The following is a 16,587-nucleotide window of genomic DNA, read 5'->3' as shown; positions in this document are numbered from 1 at the left end:
GGTTCAGTTTCCCGCAATTCCTGGAGGTCAGCCTCCTCTGAGACTTGATTTTCGACCTGGGGCAAGGGGGAAGGCGATGCCTTAACGCGACTGCTCTTCTTCTTGGGAGGTGTCTGGTCCATTGTTCCAGTATCCAGCACCGGTTCAGTGGGGCATCTTCTGACCTGTGACCTAGTCACAGCAAGCACATGTGCTGGCAAGCCTAACATCTCCATGTGAGTCCGGTGCTCCACTTCCGACCATTGTGATGACTCTAAATCATTGCCCAACAAACAATCCACTGGGAGGTCTGAACTAACAACAACCTTTTTCTGGCCATTTACCCCTCCCCAGGAGAAAGCAACAATCGCCATACTATGACTGGTAGTGACGTTGCTGGCATTGGTCACCAGGAAATCTGTACCTGGCATGATCTGTTCAGGGTCCACAAAGTTAGGTGTCACCATGGTGACACTGGCACAAGTGTCCCTATAGGCCTGAGCCATTCTTCCATTGATTAAAGGCGTCTGTCGGTATTTGCCCAAAGTATTGGGACTGATATCAGGGGACATATCCACATCCCCTGTACAGACAAGGACAGCCTGAGTGAGCGTGCCAACTAAGTTGTCACACCCCTCAGAACCCAAGGTTAACCCAACTAGTCCCTTGGGAGGTGCACTACTACTGCTGGCTGTACTAGGGGGCACAGGTGCCTTAGGGGCTGCAGTGGCAGGAGTCTGCCCTCCTTTCTTGGTGCATTCACTAAACCAGTGAGTTTTACTTTTACAGTATTGGCACCACCTTTTCGATTGGCCTTCTTGATGCTTCTTTTTCTGGGAAGCCTGACCCACCCCCCCTCTTTGGGTTGTTGGGGACCTGTCGAAGACTTCTGGTCATTTTGTTCACCCTTAGAATCTTTACCCTTCTGGTCTGCTTTCTTCTGACCACCCTGGTTCTGGCCCTGGTTTTGCTTAACCCTTGTTCTGACCCATCTGTCTGCCTTCTTTCCCAATTCTTGGGGAGAGGTCAGATCCGAGTCGACAAGGTGCTGATGCAACAACTGGTTCTGGCAATTGTTTAAAATCTGTTCCCGCATGATCAAATTATACAATCCTGTGTAATCAGTAACCTTACTGCCCAGCAACCAGCCCTCCAAAGCCTTAGTGGCACAATCGACAAAATCAGACCAGTCCTGAGACTGAGTTTTCTGGGTATCCCTGAACAGCAACCTGTACTGCTCAGTGGTTAGGCCGAACCCATCAACCAGTGTGTTCTTCAGGACCTGGTAATCGTTAGCGTCCTCAGCTCTAGTAGTGAGGAGCTTATCTCTACCTTTACCTTCAAAGGAGAGCCACAAGATAGCTGCCCACTGACTCTGGGGGACACACTGTACAGTGCAGGCCCTCTCCAAAGCAGTAATCCATTTGTGGATGTCATCCCCTTGCTTAAAGGGGGGCACTATCTTACTCAGGTGTCTAGTGTCTAAACTCCTGTTTTCCCGTGGGGGAATACTGCCACCAGTGGGATTTGTCCCACTCAATTCTTGCTCTCTAGCAAAGGCGAGTCTCTCTTTGGCCAGGGCAAGTTCTTCCCTTTCCATCCTCAGATTGACTTCCCGCACTTTAGCTTCGTACACTCTCCTCTGTGGGGATGTCATCCCTCTTTGAGAAGAGCCTCGAGAGCCATTGGTTCGAACGGATCTATTAGAGCCTCTCGACAGAGACCTAACTCGCCCATTCCCAATGTTAACCTGGCCTGAGAGGGGCCCCAGGGGTCTCCTAGTACCATTCTCGTGCCAGCTTAAGTTGTCCCTAGTTAGCTGGCTAACCACTACTGGACCTTTGTCTGCCTCGTCCTCAGATGGCTCCAGATCCTCATCCTCCTCTTCACCTTCTGCGGAGAGATGGATAAGGTCGGGGTCACCTAAGGTTCCCTCGAGGGGGGGCATATTCCCTTCTGGATGAGAAGGGTCTGTGTTACCAGCCCTCCTAGCATCATAAGTCTCCAAGAGACCAATCAGAAACGGAATGGTAGGGTTTGCACCCTGTTTTAGCTTCCGAGATGTACAGATTTGTCGCATCTCTTGGAAGCTAAGTGCAGCATATCTGGAAGTGACCTGTGGAAGGTCGACGGACACAAGGGGAGACTCAGTGTTTCCTCCTTTGTCTGACATGCTGCTTCTAGTGTGGTGTAAGTGATGCACCTACCTACACTATACGTTTACCTACTGATCCCTTGCTAAGAGTTGCAGCCAAGGTGTGCTAAGCCTTGAGGAGCTACAACAGCTGGTTCAGTAGAACTCAGAGTATTCTAAGCTAAGTTATATGTACCTGGAGTACTTATGCGATCTTTCACAAGATATTCTTAGGATACGCGTGGTAAAACAACAGCAAGCTCAAATCCCAACCGCTGCTCACCAATGTGAGAAGTTGGCCTGATATGCAGTGCTCACTATTCTAGTGATCACTATGCATCAGTCCAAACGACCCTTATGGTGATTGGTTGTAAGTCAACCTTAGACCAGCTATCCTAGTAGCGTGGATACGAGCAGTCTTCGGGCTAAACTCTAGAGGGCGTGTTAAGCCAGCTGTTATACCATCACATACCCCTTGAACACCAAGTGAAAGGACACCACACAAGTGTTATGAAAATAAACAGTATATTTATTAGAATCACAACAGCCCTGTACTCTTTATGAGGACAGGGTACTAAGCACACAACAAAACTCTTAGGAAAATACTTCAAGTGCACCATCAATACAAGTGCCCGGGAGCACGGAAAGTTTAGTGGTCTCGGGCGAACCCGATAAGGTAAGTCGGAAGCGACAGTGACTCTGGACCCTTAGATAAGGAGGCTATGCGGGCACCGAAATGCCGAAGTTACCTAGCCCAGGGGCTGCGGCTGCACAAGTCTTTACAGACGTCGGGAGTCCTCGCTGACGAACCAGGAGCCGGAAGGAAGGAGTTGCTGGCCGGCGACCAGTGGAGATAGTTCGTAGAGATCCAAGCCTGGATCAGAGATGGATGACACCTGAAAGCAGAGGGGACCAAGTTCGTAACTACTAGCCAGTAGTCAGAGGGTACCAGGAGGGCACCGGATGATCGTCACCTCGACTAGGTGAGTGGGCGACGCTAGGCTCTGCAGTCTCACGGACCAGGAGGCGTTGTCGGCGACCAGGATGGAGGTGTGAGCTGTCCCACGAAGGTTGATGCTGTCGGCGTCGCTGGGCCCAGGATTGGGGCAACAAGCCTTGGCAAATTCAGGGCCACGTGGTGGACCTAAAACGGCTTCTTGAGTGGACCAGGAGGGTCCGGGGTGCTCCTCTCTCAGAAGGGAGCAAAGGCCAGTCTGGAGCAACCAGACCAGCAGCGTTGGTTGTCGGGCGTCGTCGAGAAGGCCACAAGCCAGCGGCTAGAAACCAGACAACGTGATGAGCGGCAAAAGCAGAAGGGCCCCACGCAGATCGTGGAGATGCTGGGAGGCTGCACTTCGGTGCTGGAGCTGCTCAGGGTCGGGGCTTCTCGGACCCCAAAGCACTCACCAGAGGATCCCTCGGCGGTCGTGCTGGTTAAGAAATCGTGCAGGTTTTAAGGATGGCCGGTCCCTCGAGGTCTCGTCGCACCTACGGATATCAGCTGAGCTGACGATGTGGGTAGAGGTCAGAGGTGCCAGGGAAGCCGGTTCTCGTCGAGCTGGGCAGTCGGATTCCTGAGGAAGGACGTGCAGCAAACCGCAGAGTTCTTAGATGGTGACTGCGGATGCAGGGTGACTACTCCTGAGCCACAAGGGAGAAATCTTGAGAAGAGTCGAGAGTTCCTTTCGTAGAAAGTATTCTTGATTCAAAGATGATCTGATTTGGAAGGGTCCCCGCTCCTGCCTTTATCCTAAGGAAAGGGGTGGGTACGCGACTAGGTCCTGCCCTATGGGTGGGACCAGGAAGGGGGGTGGTTACACCCCTCTCCCATGCCGGACTTTCCCCAGGTCAGGGGCTGGGGTGCCCCTGGAACTGGTTCTAGCCGGCAGATGCGTAGTGAGCACCGGGGTGCCACTCTGCAGTCACCTTCCTGTAAAGCCCTGCCTACCCAGGATACACAAAACCCTGTCTGGGATGGTGCGAGCACCGCCCCGGACAGGAAACCCTTTGTCCAAGCTCTCCTCGCTGGAAGGACTCCCAGCAGCAGGAGGTCAGACTCGTGTCTGTGGTGGCAGCATCCATTTTGTGGAGCGGAGGCTTCAGTTAACTTTAACCGGGGTTCACAGTTACGTACATGTCGTGTCCCTCTAGAAGGGTGGAATGCTAACCCCGTCGCCAGCAGTGGTGAGGGTCAGTATCCCGATTCGTATGACACCTTACTCGACATGTCTTGATAAAGCGATACCGAAGTTAGCGATGTATGGTACGTCTTATCATGGAACAGCCATTGGGTCTTGGTTCCGCAAGCTGCAGCCGGGCTCGGCTCATGCCAGAGCCCAATTCACACGATTCCACGCACTCTGCCTTCAGGATTGTCAAGGCCTGCCATAGGAGTGACTGATAGGAATTCGGGTGTCCATTTTAGGGTTAGATATAGGTATACTATATCTAAAGCAAAGGGCGAGTACGCCACCTTGCCCCAGCTGTCGTACAGCCAGTTGTGTCAGATTTAGATGGCCATCCAGGGCTGGCATAATACATGCTTCAGCCCCTGGTAGGCCCTGGGTACACCGATGCCCCGAGTTACAGGGTCTGACAAGGGGGCCCAGTTCCAATTGGGTAATGCACCTAAGGTACACATGTCAATTTAGTGAGAGAACAGTCAGGCTGTGGGTCTGATTGGCAGGCCCACAGCCAGAGAAAGTCGTAAACCAGTGAAACAAAAGCAAAAAAATCTGGGTGATCATAGGATTGCAGACCCTACTCTCCTACATTTTTGTTTATAAAATGCCAATAAAGTTGGTTATAAAAAAAAAAGTATTCCCAACCTCAACTCAACAGGCAAAAGAGTATGATTTGCTGGTTTTGGCAGTTTTTTCAGACTGGCTTCGTTCTGCCTCTTTAGAGGCTTTCATTTCGGCAACATTTAAAAAAGATTGGGGACACATATTCAAGGAAATTAACTCTGTATTTCGTGTACCCTTGATGAGGGTGTAGCCAGATTAACATGTCTCAGGGGAGAGATCGCTCACCGACGAATGGTTTCCATTGTGTTTTCATTTTACAATGTTCTGCATTGTGTTATTGCTTTTTGTTTTTCAGGTCGGGTGGATGTTTATATGACGTACTTTATTGACTCTGGTTACACATCCGTGTTTATGGGTGGTTTGTGCCCATTTGTCCTTTCCTTGTTCCTTCTTACACACTCTTACAGGAGGATGGTAGGTTTGTGTTTTGGTGTATTGTCGGCCAGTGTTTCTTGTTTTTATCCCTTTCTTAAGGGATGGAAGTGGTTTTAAGGGCTTTTCCACATTGTACCCACTGTACCCTTACATTAGGGTTGGCTTAAGGGGTTTGGTTCCCTTCATGCACGAATGTGTTTTAGTCCCATTTCATCACGGTGAGCCATTTACCCTTACATGAGGGTTGGCTTTAGGGTTGGGTTGGCTTTAGGGTTGGTTTCCCTTTCATGCTTGGAATGGGTATTAAAGCAATGGCCGGGCAGTTTTGAATTTGCGTCAAAGTACACAATCCTAGTGTAATGAATCACTGGGTTGGACAACCATTTGTGTTGATTGACTTTTTGTTTTTATAAAATATTTCAAGCAAAAAATTCTTTGGCATCAAAAGATACAGCACAACATTCAATACAAAATACAAATACAAATTCAGTGAACTGAGAGAAAATTATCAAAACACAGTGTGTAAACAAAGAAATTGTCATACATAAATAACATGGACAACTGTGGCAAGGCCTCAAATTAATCAATTACAGAGGCTCCAATCCTGAATATGAAATCGACAAGGGGATTAATGTGTTTGGAAAAAGCCTCCTTGTTACAACCATCACAAGATACACAGTCAATACCACATCAGGTGCTTAAGCTAGGAATAACATAAGGACAGTTCAACAATTCCAGAATGTGTTTAGTTGAATCCTAGCGTGCCCTAGCAAATTGGTATCTTGGAGGTGAGAACGTCGACGCGTTTCGAACCCAATACCATTCGACGGGTTCTCCTCAGGACATGGACTGGGGGGTTGTTGTCACTGTGAAATAATTTAAGACACGGTGTAAGTGAGGGGGCTCATTTCAATCAGCTCATCGCATGTACTCACCCACTTAAAAATTAAAAGTACCTTAGTCGTGAGATGGAAGGGTCACTCCCTGCGGGAAGAATGAAGTGCGAGATTTGTATTAGATACAATCTACCTATGTCTCAGAGGTGCTGCACACAAGTTGTTAATTAAAACCAAGGCGTACCTTGACAGAGGGCGAAGTTACCGCTGAACAAGGAGACGGTGCCGGCCGTGGTCGGTTGTTCGGTGTGTAGATCTAGAATCTAGAGAGAGGGTTGGGACTGCTTAGTATCACTCTTATTGCCAGAGAGGTGCACTGGTGTTACACAGAATGGGGTGGAGAAGTCCTACCTTTTTTGACGAGGCAGATTTATCTAAACTGAGAGCGTAGGGAGGCGGCGGCCGCCGCACGGGCTAGCGTGCTGTTGGAAAGAGGGGCAAACATTTAGACGGTCATAAAGACGGGCATGGTTTGAGGCATGTCCACAAGGGGACGCATATCCCAAACGGGTAACTTACTTCTCGGCAGAGGTTACGAGCCGTAGCGGTCCGGCACACAGTGACTTCTGAGAGACAGCTTGTTGGTCGGGGCGGCGTGTCTCCCTGTATTTAAACAACGTGTGCTCCTGATGTATTATGGGAATTGTAGTTTTGTGTTTTTGAGCTCCAACTTGATGTTGGAAGAGTGGAACGTGCAGCACGAGACATAGTTTACGATATACAAAAAATGTATGGTTATGTAGACTGATACCTCTCCTATCACTCTTATTCACACAGAGTTGGTACAGAACGGTCACGAGAGTGGCAGCGGCATAGGCAGACTCGCAATCCAGACAGACAGTTCATTTACAGGTTGCTGAATTCGTTCAGATCATTCAATCCCGACGCAGCGGTATTGAATTTCAGGATGAGGTACGCCTCTTTCTGGGCCAATCTTGCATCAGGGTCCCCTCCAGCGCCCGGGGCAATTTTTATGCTCGCCAGGATGGTCCACTTCAGGTCATTTGCTGCATGGTCTTTTTCAGAAAGTGCGATACCAGCGGCGCAGTAAGTACTTTGTTGTTAATTCGGGATTTATGTTAAATTATGCGCTGGCGCACTTCTTGTGTTGTCTTCCCTATGTATACTTTGCCGCAGGGACAGGTTATGGCATACACTGCGTATTTTGTTTTACAATTCGTGAAGTCCTCATGGCGCCAGTGTTTGGTTCCATCAGTGAAATGAGTGCCTTCCATTGTCAAACCGCAAACTGAACATGTTCCACACTTGTGGTGTCCTTTGACTGGGCCCATATTGAAGAGGGTACTTTGTTTCTCTTTTCTGATCACGCCCCTGGTGGATGAGATTTGTTGTCCTATGCTTCGATTTTTTTTCAATGCGAACAACGGCTTGCCAATCTCAGGGATGATTTCCTCCACAAGATGCCAATTATTCCGGATGATTTTTTGTACCGGATTCGTGTGGGGCCCAAATGTAGACACGCACACCATCCGATCCGTTTGTGGTTTGGCCCTTTTCTGTAGCAGATGTTCCCGGGGTGTCCATCTAGCCCTCTTCATAGAGTGTTTTAAGAGCTTGTCGGGATACCCTCTCTCTCTCAGTTTGTTCGTGAGGGCTTCACCATGAATGTAAAAATCTTCAGTTCTTGTGGAGGAAATCATCCCTGAGATTGGCAAGCCGTTGTTCGCATTGAAAAAAAATCGAAGCATAGGACAACAAATCTCATCCACCAGGGGCGTGATCAGAAAAGAGAAACAAAGTACCCTCTTCAATATGGGCCCAGTCAAAGGACACCACAAGTGTGGAACATGTTCAGTTTGCGGTTTGACAATGGAAGGCACTCATTTCACTGATGGAACAAAACACTGGCGCCATGAGGACTTCACGAATTGTAAAACAAAATACGCAGTGTATGCCATAACCTGTCCCTGCGGCAAAGTATACATAGGGAAGACAACACAAGAAGTGCGCCAGCGCATAATTCAACATAAATCCCGAATTAACAACAAAGTACTTACTGCGCCGCTGGTATCGCACTTTCTGAAAAAAGACCATGCAGCAAATGACCTGAAGTGGACCATCCTGGCGAGCATAAAAATTGCCCCGGGCGCTGGAGGGGACCCTGATGCAAGATTGGCCCAGAAAGAGGCGTACCTCATCCTGAAATTCAATACCGCTGCGTCGGGATTGAATGATCTGAACGAATTCAGCAACCTGTAAATGAACTGTCTGTCTGGATTGCGAGTCTGCCTATGCCGCTGCCACTCTCGTGACCGTTCTGTACCAACTCTGTGTGAATAAGAGTGATAGGAGAGGTATCAGTCTACATAACCATACATTTTTTGTATATCGTAAACTATGTCTCGTGCTGCACGTTCCACTCTTCCAACATCAAGTTGGAGCTCAAAAACACAAAACTACAATTCCCATAATACATCAGGAGCACACGTTGTTTAAATACAGGGAGACACGCCCCCCCGACCAACAAGCTGTCTCTCAGAAGTCACTGTGTGCCGGACCGCTACGGCTCGTAACCTCTGCCGAGAAGTAAGTTACCCGTTTGGGATATGCGTCCCCTTGTGGACATGCCTCAAACCATGCCCGTCTTTATGACCGTCTAAATGTTTGCCCCTCTTTCCAACAGCACGCTAGCCCGTGCGGCGGCCGCCGCCTCCCTACGCGCTCAGTTTGGATAAATCTGCCTCGTCAAAAAAGGTAGGACTTCTCCACCCCATTCTGTGTAACACCAGTGCACCTCTCTGGCAATAAGAGTGATACTAAGCAGTCCCAACCCTCTCTCTAGATTCTAGATCTACACACCGAACAACCGACCACGGCCGGCACCGTCTCCTTGTTCAGCGGTAACTTCGCCCTCTGTCAAGGTACGCCTTGGTTTTAATTAACAACTTGTGTGCAGCACCTCTGAGACATAGGTAGATTGTATCTAACACAAATCTCGCACTTCATTCTTCCCGCAGGGAGTGACCCTTCCATCTCACGACTAAGGTACTTTTAATTTTTAAGTGGGTGAGTCCATGCGATGAGCTGATTGAAATGAGCCCCCTCACTTACACCGTGTCTTAAATTATTTCACAGTGACAACAACCCCCCAGTCCATGTCCTGAGGAGAACCCGTCGAATGGTATTGGGTTCGAAACGCGTCGACGTTCTCACCTCCAAGATACCAATTTGCTAGGGCACGCTAGGATTCAACTAAACACATTCTGGAATTGTTGAACTGTCCTTATGTTATTCCTAGCTTAAGCACCTGATGTGGTATTGACTGTGTATCTTGTGATGGTTGTAACAAGGAGGCTTTTTCCAAACACATTAATCCCCTTGTCGATTTCATATTCAGGATTGGAGCCTCTGTAATTGAATAATTTGAGGCCTTGCCACAGTGGTCCATGTTATTTATGTATGACAATTTCTTTGTTTACACACTGTGTTTTGATAATTTTCTCTCAGTTCACTGAATTTGTATTTGTATTTTGTATTGAATGTTGTGCTGTATCTTTTGATGCCAAAGAATTTTTTGCTTGAAATATTTTATAAAAACAAAAAGTCAATCAACACAAATGGTTGTCCAACCCAGTGATTCATTACACTAGGATTGTGTACTTTGACGCAAATTCAAAACTGCCCGGCCATTGCTTTGTTTTCCTATGTAATAGTGGTCCAGGCCGGTCAGTGACAGGACCCAAGCCTTCCCCAGTTTCCCCTTGGAATGGGTATTAGTCCCATGTCCATACATTGCGCCACTGTACTCTTACAAGAGGGTTCTTACAGGGTTTTTTTTACACAGAGAATATATTTTAGTTCCATTTGTTACAAGGTTTTTTTTTTCCTTGTGTGCGTAAGCCACCATGTGCCGGACGTTCGTCCTACAAAGAGTGTGTTGTCTTGGGTGTCAGTCCCATGTACATCTTTGGCCATTTGTTGCAAGGTTTGCTCCTTGTGTGTGTAGACACCATGTGCTGCATGTTAGCGTTTGTTGTAGTGGATGCTTTTCACTACCTTTCAATGGGGTTTTGGCCCCTAGGGTCCCTTATTTGGGGCACGAATTTGGGTTTTAGACCTTTCTTTCCACATTTTTACATGTTTTTTCTCCGCACATAGGAGTATACATGTTATTCTTTAATTTTTGTTTATTTATTAAAGGAGGAGGATCGGTAATTCTTATGTATCTTTCCTCCTGGTGTGGTTCTGTTTCCTCTCGTGATGTGGTTTCTACTTTTCATCCCTGGGTTATGGACCATTTACCTTTGTTTACATTGTTGTTTATAGTTTAGTTTCATTATTCTTTTTTATTTATAGGAAAGAAATAATGTAGTATCTTCATGTTATCTTATTATGTACCATGATATCTTTTTCCTAGCTGCTCAGATAGTATAAGTGTTCTGTGTGGAATGTTGGTGTGTGGGCCATGAGTGGAATGCTTGAGTGACTGGTATGAGTGGTGACAGTTGGTGAATGGGCTGAGAAACTAGCAGGCTGCTCCTGGTGGGGCTACTCTACACAGCTTAACTACTGCTTTGAATAACTTGAATAAACCTACTTAAACTACATCTACCAGCGTGGACTACCTTACTACATTGTGTTACTACTATAACTGGCAGCATAGCAAGGTCAATGTGTGGAGCAAGCTGCAGGGGTTTCCTGATGAGAGCACTGGCACTTATTTACTTACAAATGAAGCACTGACTGAAACATACCTGAACATGTTGGAATGTACTTTGATAATATCCTTGCTATCATCATCCCTGGACTAAGGCCATCTCTTCTCCCCCCCCCCAAAAGATAGCTAAACATAAATTAAGGATAAAGTTAAAAAACAGAAGGTCCTGAGAGTTGAGCAACTTACACAACATTCAAATAATACCTCTGTCAAAACTGTATGTACTTGGAGTGACATTATACATTTAATTTTAAGAAAGTTGACGGTCATAGTTTCAAAGCATAGTCAGGATATCCCAGACCCATGTATTGTGGATGCCTGACACAAATTCTCTGGTCATGTTGGAAAATGATGAAGCGGGACAATGTCTTCAGTTCTCGCACAATGCTACTGAAATATCAATAACTCCTTTCTTACCTCTAGCTGTTTCATTTTCATCTCTTCTTTCAGATGCAGTTCAAATATATTCTCAAGCTTTTTCTTCAAAGTGTCTAGATAACTTTGAAACTTTTCCTAAAATGAAGAAAGGCTATATTTTCAAAACCATAAAGATATTGATAGAGATAGTGTGCAACTCTCAGGGTCGGACTGGCCTATTGGGTAATCAGGAAGTGCTTGATGGGCTAGTCTGACAGACCAGTGTGTGTTCAGTTTTTTGGATGATTGTGGGGTGGTTTTATGGTTTGTTTTTACTGTTGATTTTCCTAATATTAAAACAAACTTTGTTAGAAGCAAGCTCAAATCCATGCTGTCTTCCGGACCTTGCAAAACACTTACACCGCATACCTTTACAAGTTTAAAAGTGTTCCAACTTGCAAAAATGTACCACTTTTTTAGCTATCTAACTCAATAATGGGTGCCACTTTCATTTTCTGTCTCAGTCTGACTCTGGCAACCCTGTATGTTTCTTTTATTAACAGGATAGGAATTCTCTGCACATACAATGTGTAAAGGTGGCACATCATTTATGACCATATGCATGTGGTGATGTTATGGTGACAGCTAGTTAGCAATCATTTGAATTATGATGGGCATGACCTCTGGCTAGTTTCTGATGATAGGCTTGTACCCTCGCCACAACTCCTGGTGATGGGCATCTTCTCTTGGCATCCCTGTGATGCTGCACAGAAGGGACCGCGGGTATTAGCCTGGTCTTTTCCACCAGCACACCAGTGAAGTTGAAGTGGCAACCAGGTATTGCTGCTCACTCATAGTTGATGGGTGGACTTTTGAAAAGGGTGAGGGGAATAGGAAAATTGTGCCCCAGACCTTGATTAGTACAGGTTATTTAGAAAGAGTGTAGTGGGGCCTTAGCTGCAGGATTATCCATGTCAGCCTTTAAGTAAGAAAAGGGATCTAGAGAGGTGTGGTACCTTAGGCTTCAGGATGAGTTCCACAGCTGGGGAGAAAAGGCAAGAGGCAAAGCTGATCATGGGCAGGCTCATGCCTTATCCTGTGAGCAAGGCTGCGAAGGATAGTGCCAAAACAGAGGGTGCAAGAACACTTGTCTCCCTTGTGCTTGACAGACCAGGGAGGGGAGTGAGAGCAGAACTATTCTTGAAAAAGATGGGGACTCCTGCCACAGGTAATTTCAGACTCAGACCTTGTCCTAGGGAAGGGGACATAGCCTTTTTACCTCAGTCATTTGTTTTTAGGTCTGGCTACAAACTGCTATAGCTGCTTTCTCCCGATCACATATCAGCATATCATACCACAAAACATACAGGGAAGGGCTTTGGGTCAGCCACCTGCTGTCACTGGCTTCTTCTGACATACTATTTTCAGGCATTGGCTTGCTGGGTTGTTTGCCAGGTTTTATTAGTGTCCAAATGTTTACATTTCCGCCTAAAGATTTCTAAATGTTGAATATGCAAAGAGAAATCCGTCTCTGGCGCTGTATTTCCTAAGAAGGCCACTGCATCAGTGTCATGTCCTAACAACCATCTTACAAGTGGAGATTCTGCTTCTATGTTCCCCCACAAGCACCTCCACCCAAACTGGAAGGTATCCTGCACTCCCGCTGGTGGCACCACTCGGCCTGTACACCGGTCACTGCCTGCCGAGCTCCAGTGACCACTGTTTATGGCCACATCTTGGGACCCACATCTCTGCCCAAACTAGCACAAGCACATATTTCTATCTTGCAGCCACACACCCTCGCAGGTATAGGACACAGCATGCTCCTGCTGCTACACCCCTCACAGGTAATCACTTATGTTTTCTCTTTCTCACACATACCTCATGGCCTCAGTGCTGCAGGTTTATGCCACGCTTACTCCCTTCCTTTAGTGTAAACTTAGGATTTTACCTGATCCTACAAGGTTTGACTTTCCCACCCAGCGATACCTGAACTTGATTCAGGGCACCAACGCTTCAGTGTGAAAGTCCATGTTGTATTCACACACAACTCCAATCAACATATTAGTTGATGTGGTGTCTGTGCTTTATGGGTTACTACAGTCCCATTTAACGGTGTCAGGAATGCAATGGTGATTCAAACCGAATTTTGTTCTTTAGAATATCACACACGGGGGTGTGGCCAAGATGGCGGATTGATAGGATGCATGATCATGTCCCTCCGGCACCGCCACTCCTTAGCATTGAATTGAAGCCCGTTCCCGGTTCTTTATTGCAACGTGAGGGAACCGGGGGGTATCTGTGAGCAGCTAAGGGCCCGATTGCCGAACTTCCGACGGCTTACTCGATATCAGTCTGCAATAAGCATGGAGGCCGGATCGGACTCGCAGCAAGAGGAGCAGGGCGGCCAGATAGCGTACGGAGCGGCGGACGGAGCGCGCCTACTAAGAGGGCTCTGAGATGCCTCTGGGACCTGAGGTGTTGTACTGGCAAAAGCGGAGACCTGCAGAGGAAACAAACCGGCCACACAGCGGATGCCATAGTGAGAAGTGGTGCAGGGGCCGCCATTTTGTGGGGCGGTGCAATCACAGAGAACACCTGTGACGTCAGGAGCCCGGCCCCAGGTCGCTGTGGGATTCGGCAACACTGCCGGAGGTCCTCAGTGTAGCAGTCCCCATAAGGAATCCGATATTGGCACCCGCAAATACGTGGAATAGAGGCAGACACCCATCCCTACCTAGTGGCCGGAGGGCTTTACGTCGGGCCCAGCGGCGCCCCGGAAGACGAGGTGGGTCCCGGCGCAGGCTGAAAGGGAGCGGCGTGCTGCGGCACACCGGCGAAGAGGCTCTGGTCTGCATCTGCCAGGGCTGGAGAGGTGGAGAAGAGCCCAGACACCAGCCTGGGACTCAAACTCAATGCCTTCGGCAGCCTCTGTAACTACTAAGGCAAGGCCTGGCGACATGACACAAGCGCACCGAGTGGCATACCCTTGGCCTGATAGCGTGCAGGGCAGCAAGGGCCCGAAATAGCAGCGCAGCAGAGGGATGATTATCGAGTGGCCCCTAGCCCTGATGCAACAGCTACCCAAAGTTAGGATACCCCTGGTGGAGACCTGAGACAATAAGGGGGGTATAGATCGCAAAGTTTGGCCAGCGGATGAGAATCACTCCACAACTGATCAGCAAACCTTAGCCCGGGCTCAGATATAGGCCTTAAATCAGTTACCCTGCAGGATCCACAGAGGGCTCAAACGAAGGCAGCCCTGGCAGCAGCCTGCTGCAAGAGCTACAAGCGTGGATGGTATGAGCCCGGCACTGAAAGACACTGTGGGCCAGCACGGACACACACAAGACGGGGCATGGGTGCGACTCCGTCCCCTGGGAGGCGCAGGTGCGGGTTCTGCCGGGACCAAATAAAAGCAACGAACCCTTGGTGAAGCACTCCTCGGGGTACGACTGGGAGGCGAGCAAGGTGGCACTGCGACGGTTCTTGGCACCCACCACTACATAGTTCGGATAGGAGAAAAGATGGACCCTGAAAGAGATGCTCCTGAAGCCACCTGGGCACACCACACCTGCAGCTGAGAGACAGGACGGGGCACTGGAGGGGGGTGAGGAGCTGGCCACTAAGACCTTCATGATGGAACTGTTCCCTGCCATTAAAGAAGATATTCAAGACCTGAAGGGCCAACTCTCTCCCGATCTCAGGGCGGTTAGGCACAACATTGATGAAGTGGGAGAACGGATGGGCCACCCTGGAAGAACATGAGCTCAACCGAGAGGAGGAATTCCACCAGATACAAGACCTGCTCCGTCTCAAGGAGCAACACTTGGATCTGCAGGCTCTCACCGAGGATCTTGAGAATCGCTCTCGGCAGAATAACATTTGGATCCGAGTTGTGCCTTGGCGAGAGAAAGGAAATGATCTCAGCTCCTATGTAAGGGCTCTGTTCCAGCAGGTATTGGACCGAGCTCATAGGGTGACAAAGCGCCGCCTCCGGACATCCTTGTGTGTGTTCATGAATTTCAACTTAAAGAAAAGATAATTCGCAAAGCCCGGGGAGCCCATCCTATCCAGTTTCGGGGTCAGACCCCAGCTATTTTCCAGATTTGGCGGCGTCCACATTGGCCAAACGGTGAGAATTCAGGGTGATCACCTTCCATCTTCATGAGAAAAGCATTCTTTATTATCCAGCAATGATGGCCAGAGAATGAGAGGCTGAGCACTCAGCCACCATATGATCTATGCAATCGGACTACACCGGTTAGGGTGATGTAGTAGGCACACATTTGGGGAGGCTTCTGGGTTTAAAGTCAACCTGGGTAAATCAAATATTCTGAACCTATCAATCCCTCAAGCTATGGTGGATGGCCTATAGCAACAATTTTCGTTGCAATGGACACAACAAGACATATCGTACCTTAGCTTTCGCCTTGCGCCAACCATTGTCCGGAAAAGTAGCCCTAAACTATGCGAATTTACTGGAACAAACGGCCAAATCGCTGGACACTTGGGCACGAGTGCGATTGGCTTGGTTAGGGAGAATCACGGCTGTCAAAATGACGTTACTCCCTCGCATCCTTTACATGTTTCAAATGATCCCCAAGGCCACTCCACCAAAGGCATTAGCCTAATTGCAGACCCTTACCAACAAATTTGTATGGGGAGGAAAGAAGCTGCAGCCCCCAAATGGTCCGTCCGAAAAAAGATGGGGGAGTGGGCCTTCCATTGGTTAAAGGGTATTACCAGGCATTGTGCCGTCACTACATCGTGGAATGGAACAGACCCTTGTCTGGTAAGCATTGGAACTTCATGGACCAGATGGTGGCTGGAATCAACATCTGGAGGGAGCTCTGGTTACCACGCAAGCATAGGGCCTGGGGGCTTTACTCCTTGCCAGTTACTTTCCCGACACTGAAGGCTTGGGACACGGTGGCCATCAAAAAGGGCAGGACAACTTTTCCCTCGCCAATGACTCCAATTGTAGATAACCCGGAATTTCCACCAGGGCAGACCTCAGTAGTGTTCCAAAGATGGAGAGAAGAGGGTTGCAAGAGAGTTGGATCTCTCTTAGACATAGAAGGCCTAAATCAGTTTGCTCAGCTTAGGCAAGAATATGATCTCTTAGTGACTGATGAATATGCAAACTGTCAAATATATCACTGGGTCACAATGTCCCCCAATTAGAACAGAATGTCCCGACCTCTTACAACATTTGAGAAATGGCTGGTCTGAAAGAAGATGACTGTCGCCTGATCTTCGAATTGTATTCTATGCTCATTGCACGACCCACACAGCAACGCACAAAGGCGCAAGTCCACTGGGAAACAGAGCTGGGGAGGCCACTATCCGCCAAAGAAT

General features: G+C 48.2%; 1 protein-coding gene across 1 annotated transcript in view; it reads right to left on the bottom strand.

The window, feature by feature from the left end:
* The window catches only part of LOC147717639 (E3 ubiquitin-protein ligase TRIM39-like), a 548,063-nt gene that overhangs the window by 493,774 nt on the left and 37,702 nt on the right, over positions 1-16,587 (bottom strand). Inside the window, exon 3 of the mRNA XM_086924433.1 lies at positions 11,287-11,382. Within this exon, the coding sequence (XP_086780559.1) occupies positions 11,287-11,382 (96 nt within the window). The remainder of the gene's footprint in view (positions 1-11,286; positions 11,383-16,587) is intronic.

The sequence above is a fragment of the Lissotriton vulgaris genome, chromosome 5 (assembly GCF_964263255.1).
Source record: "Lissotriton vulgaris chromosome 5, aLisVul1.2, whole genome shotgun sequence".
NCBI classification, from domain to species: Eukaryota; Metazoa; Chordata; class Amphibia; order Caudata; family Salamandridae; genus Lissotriton; species Lissotriton vulgaris.
This window is presented reverse-complemented; position numbering and strand designations above follow the sequence as displayed.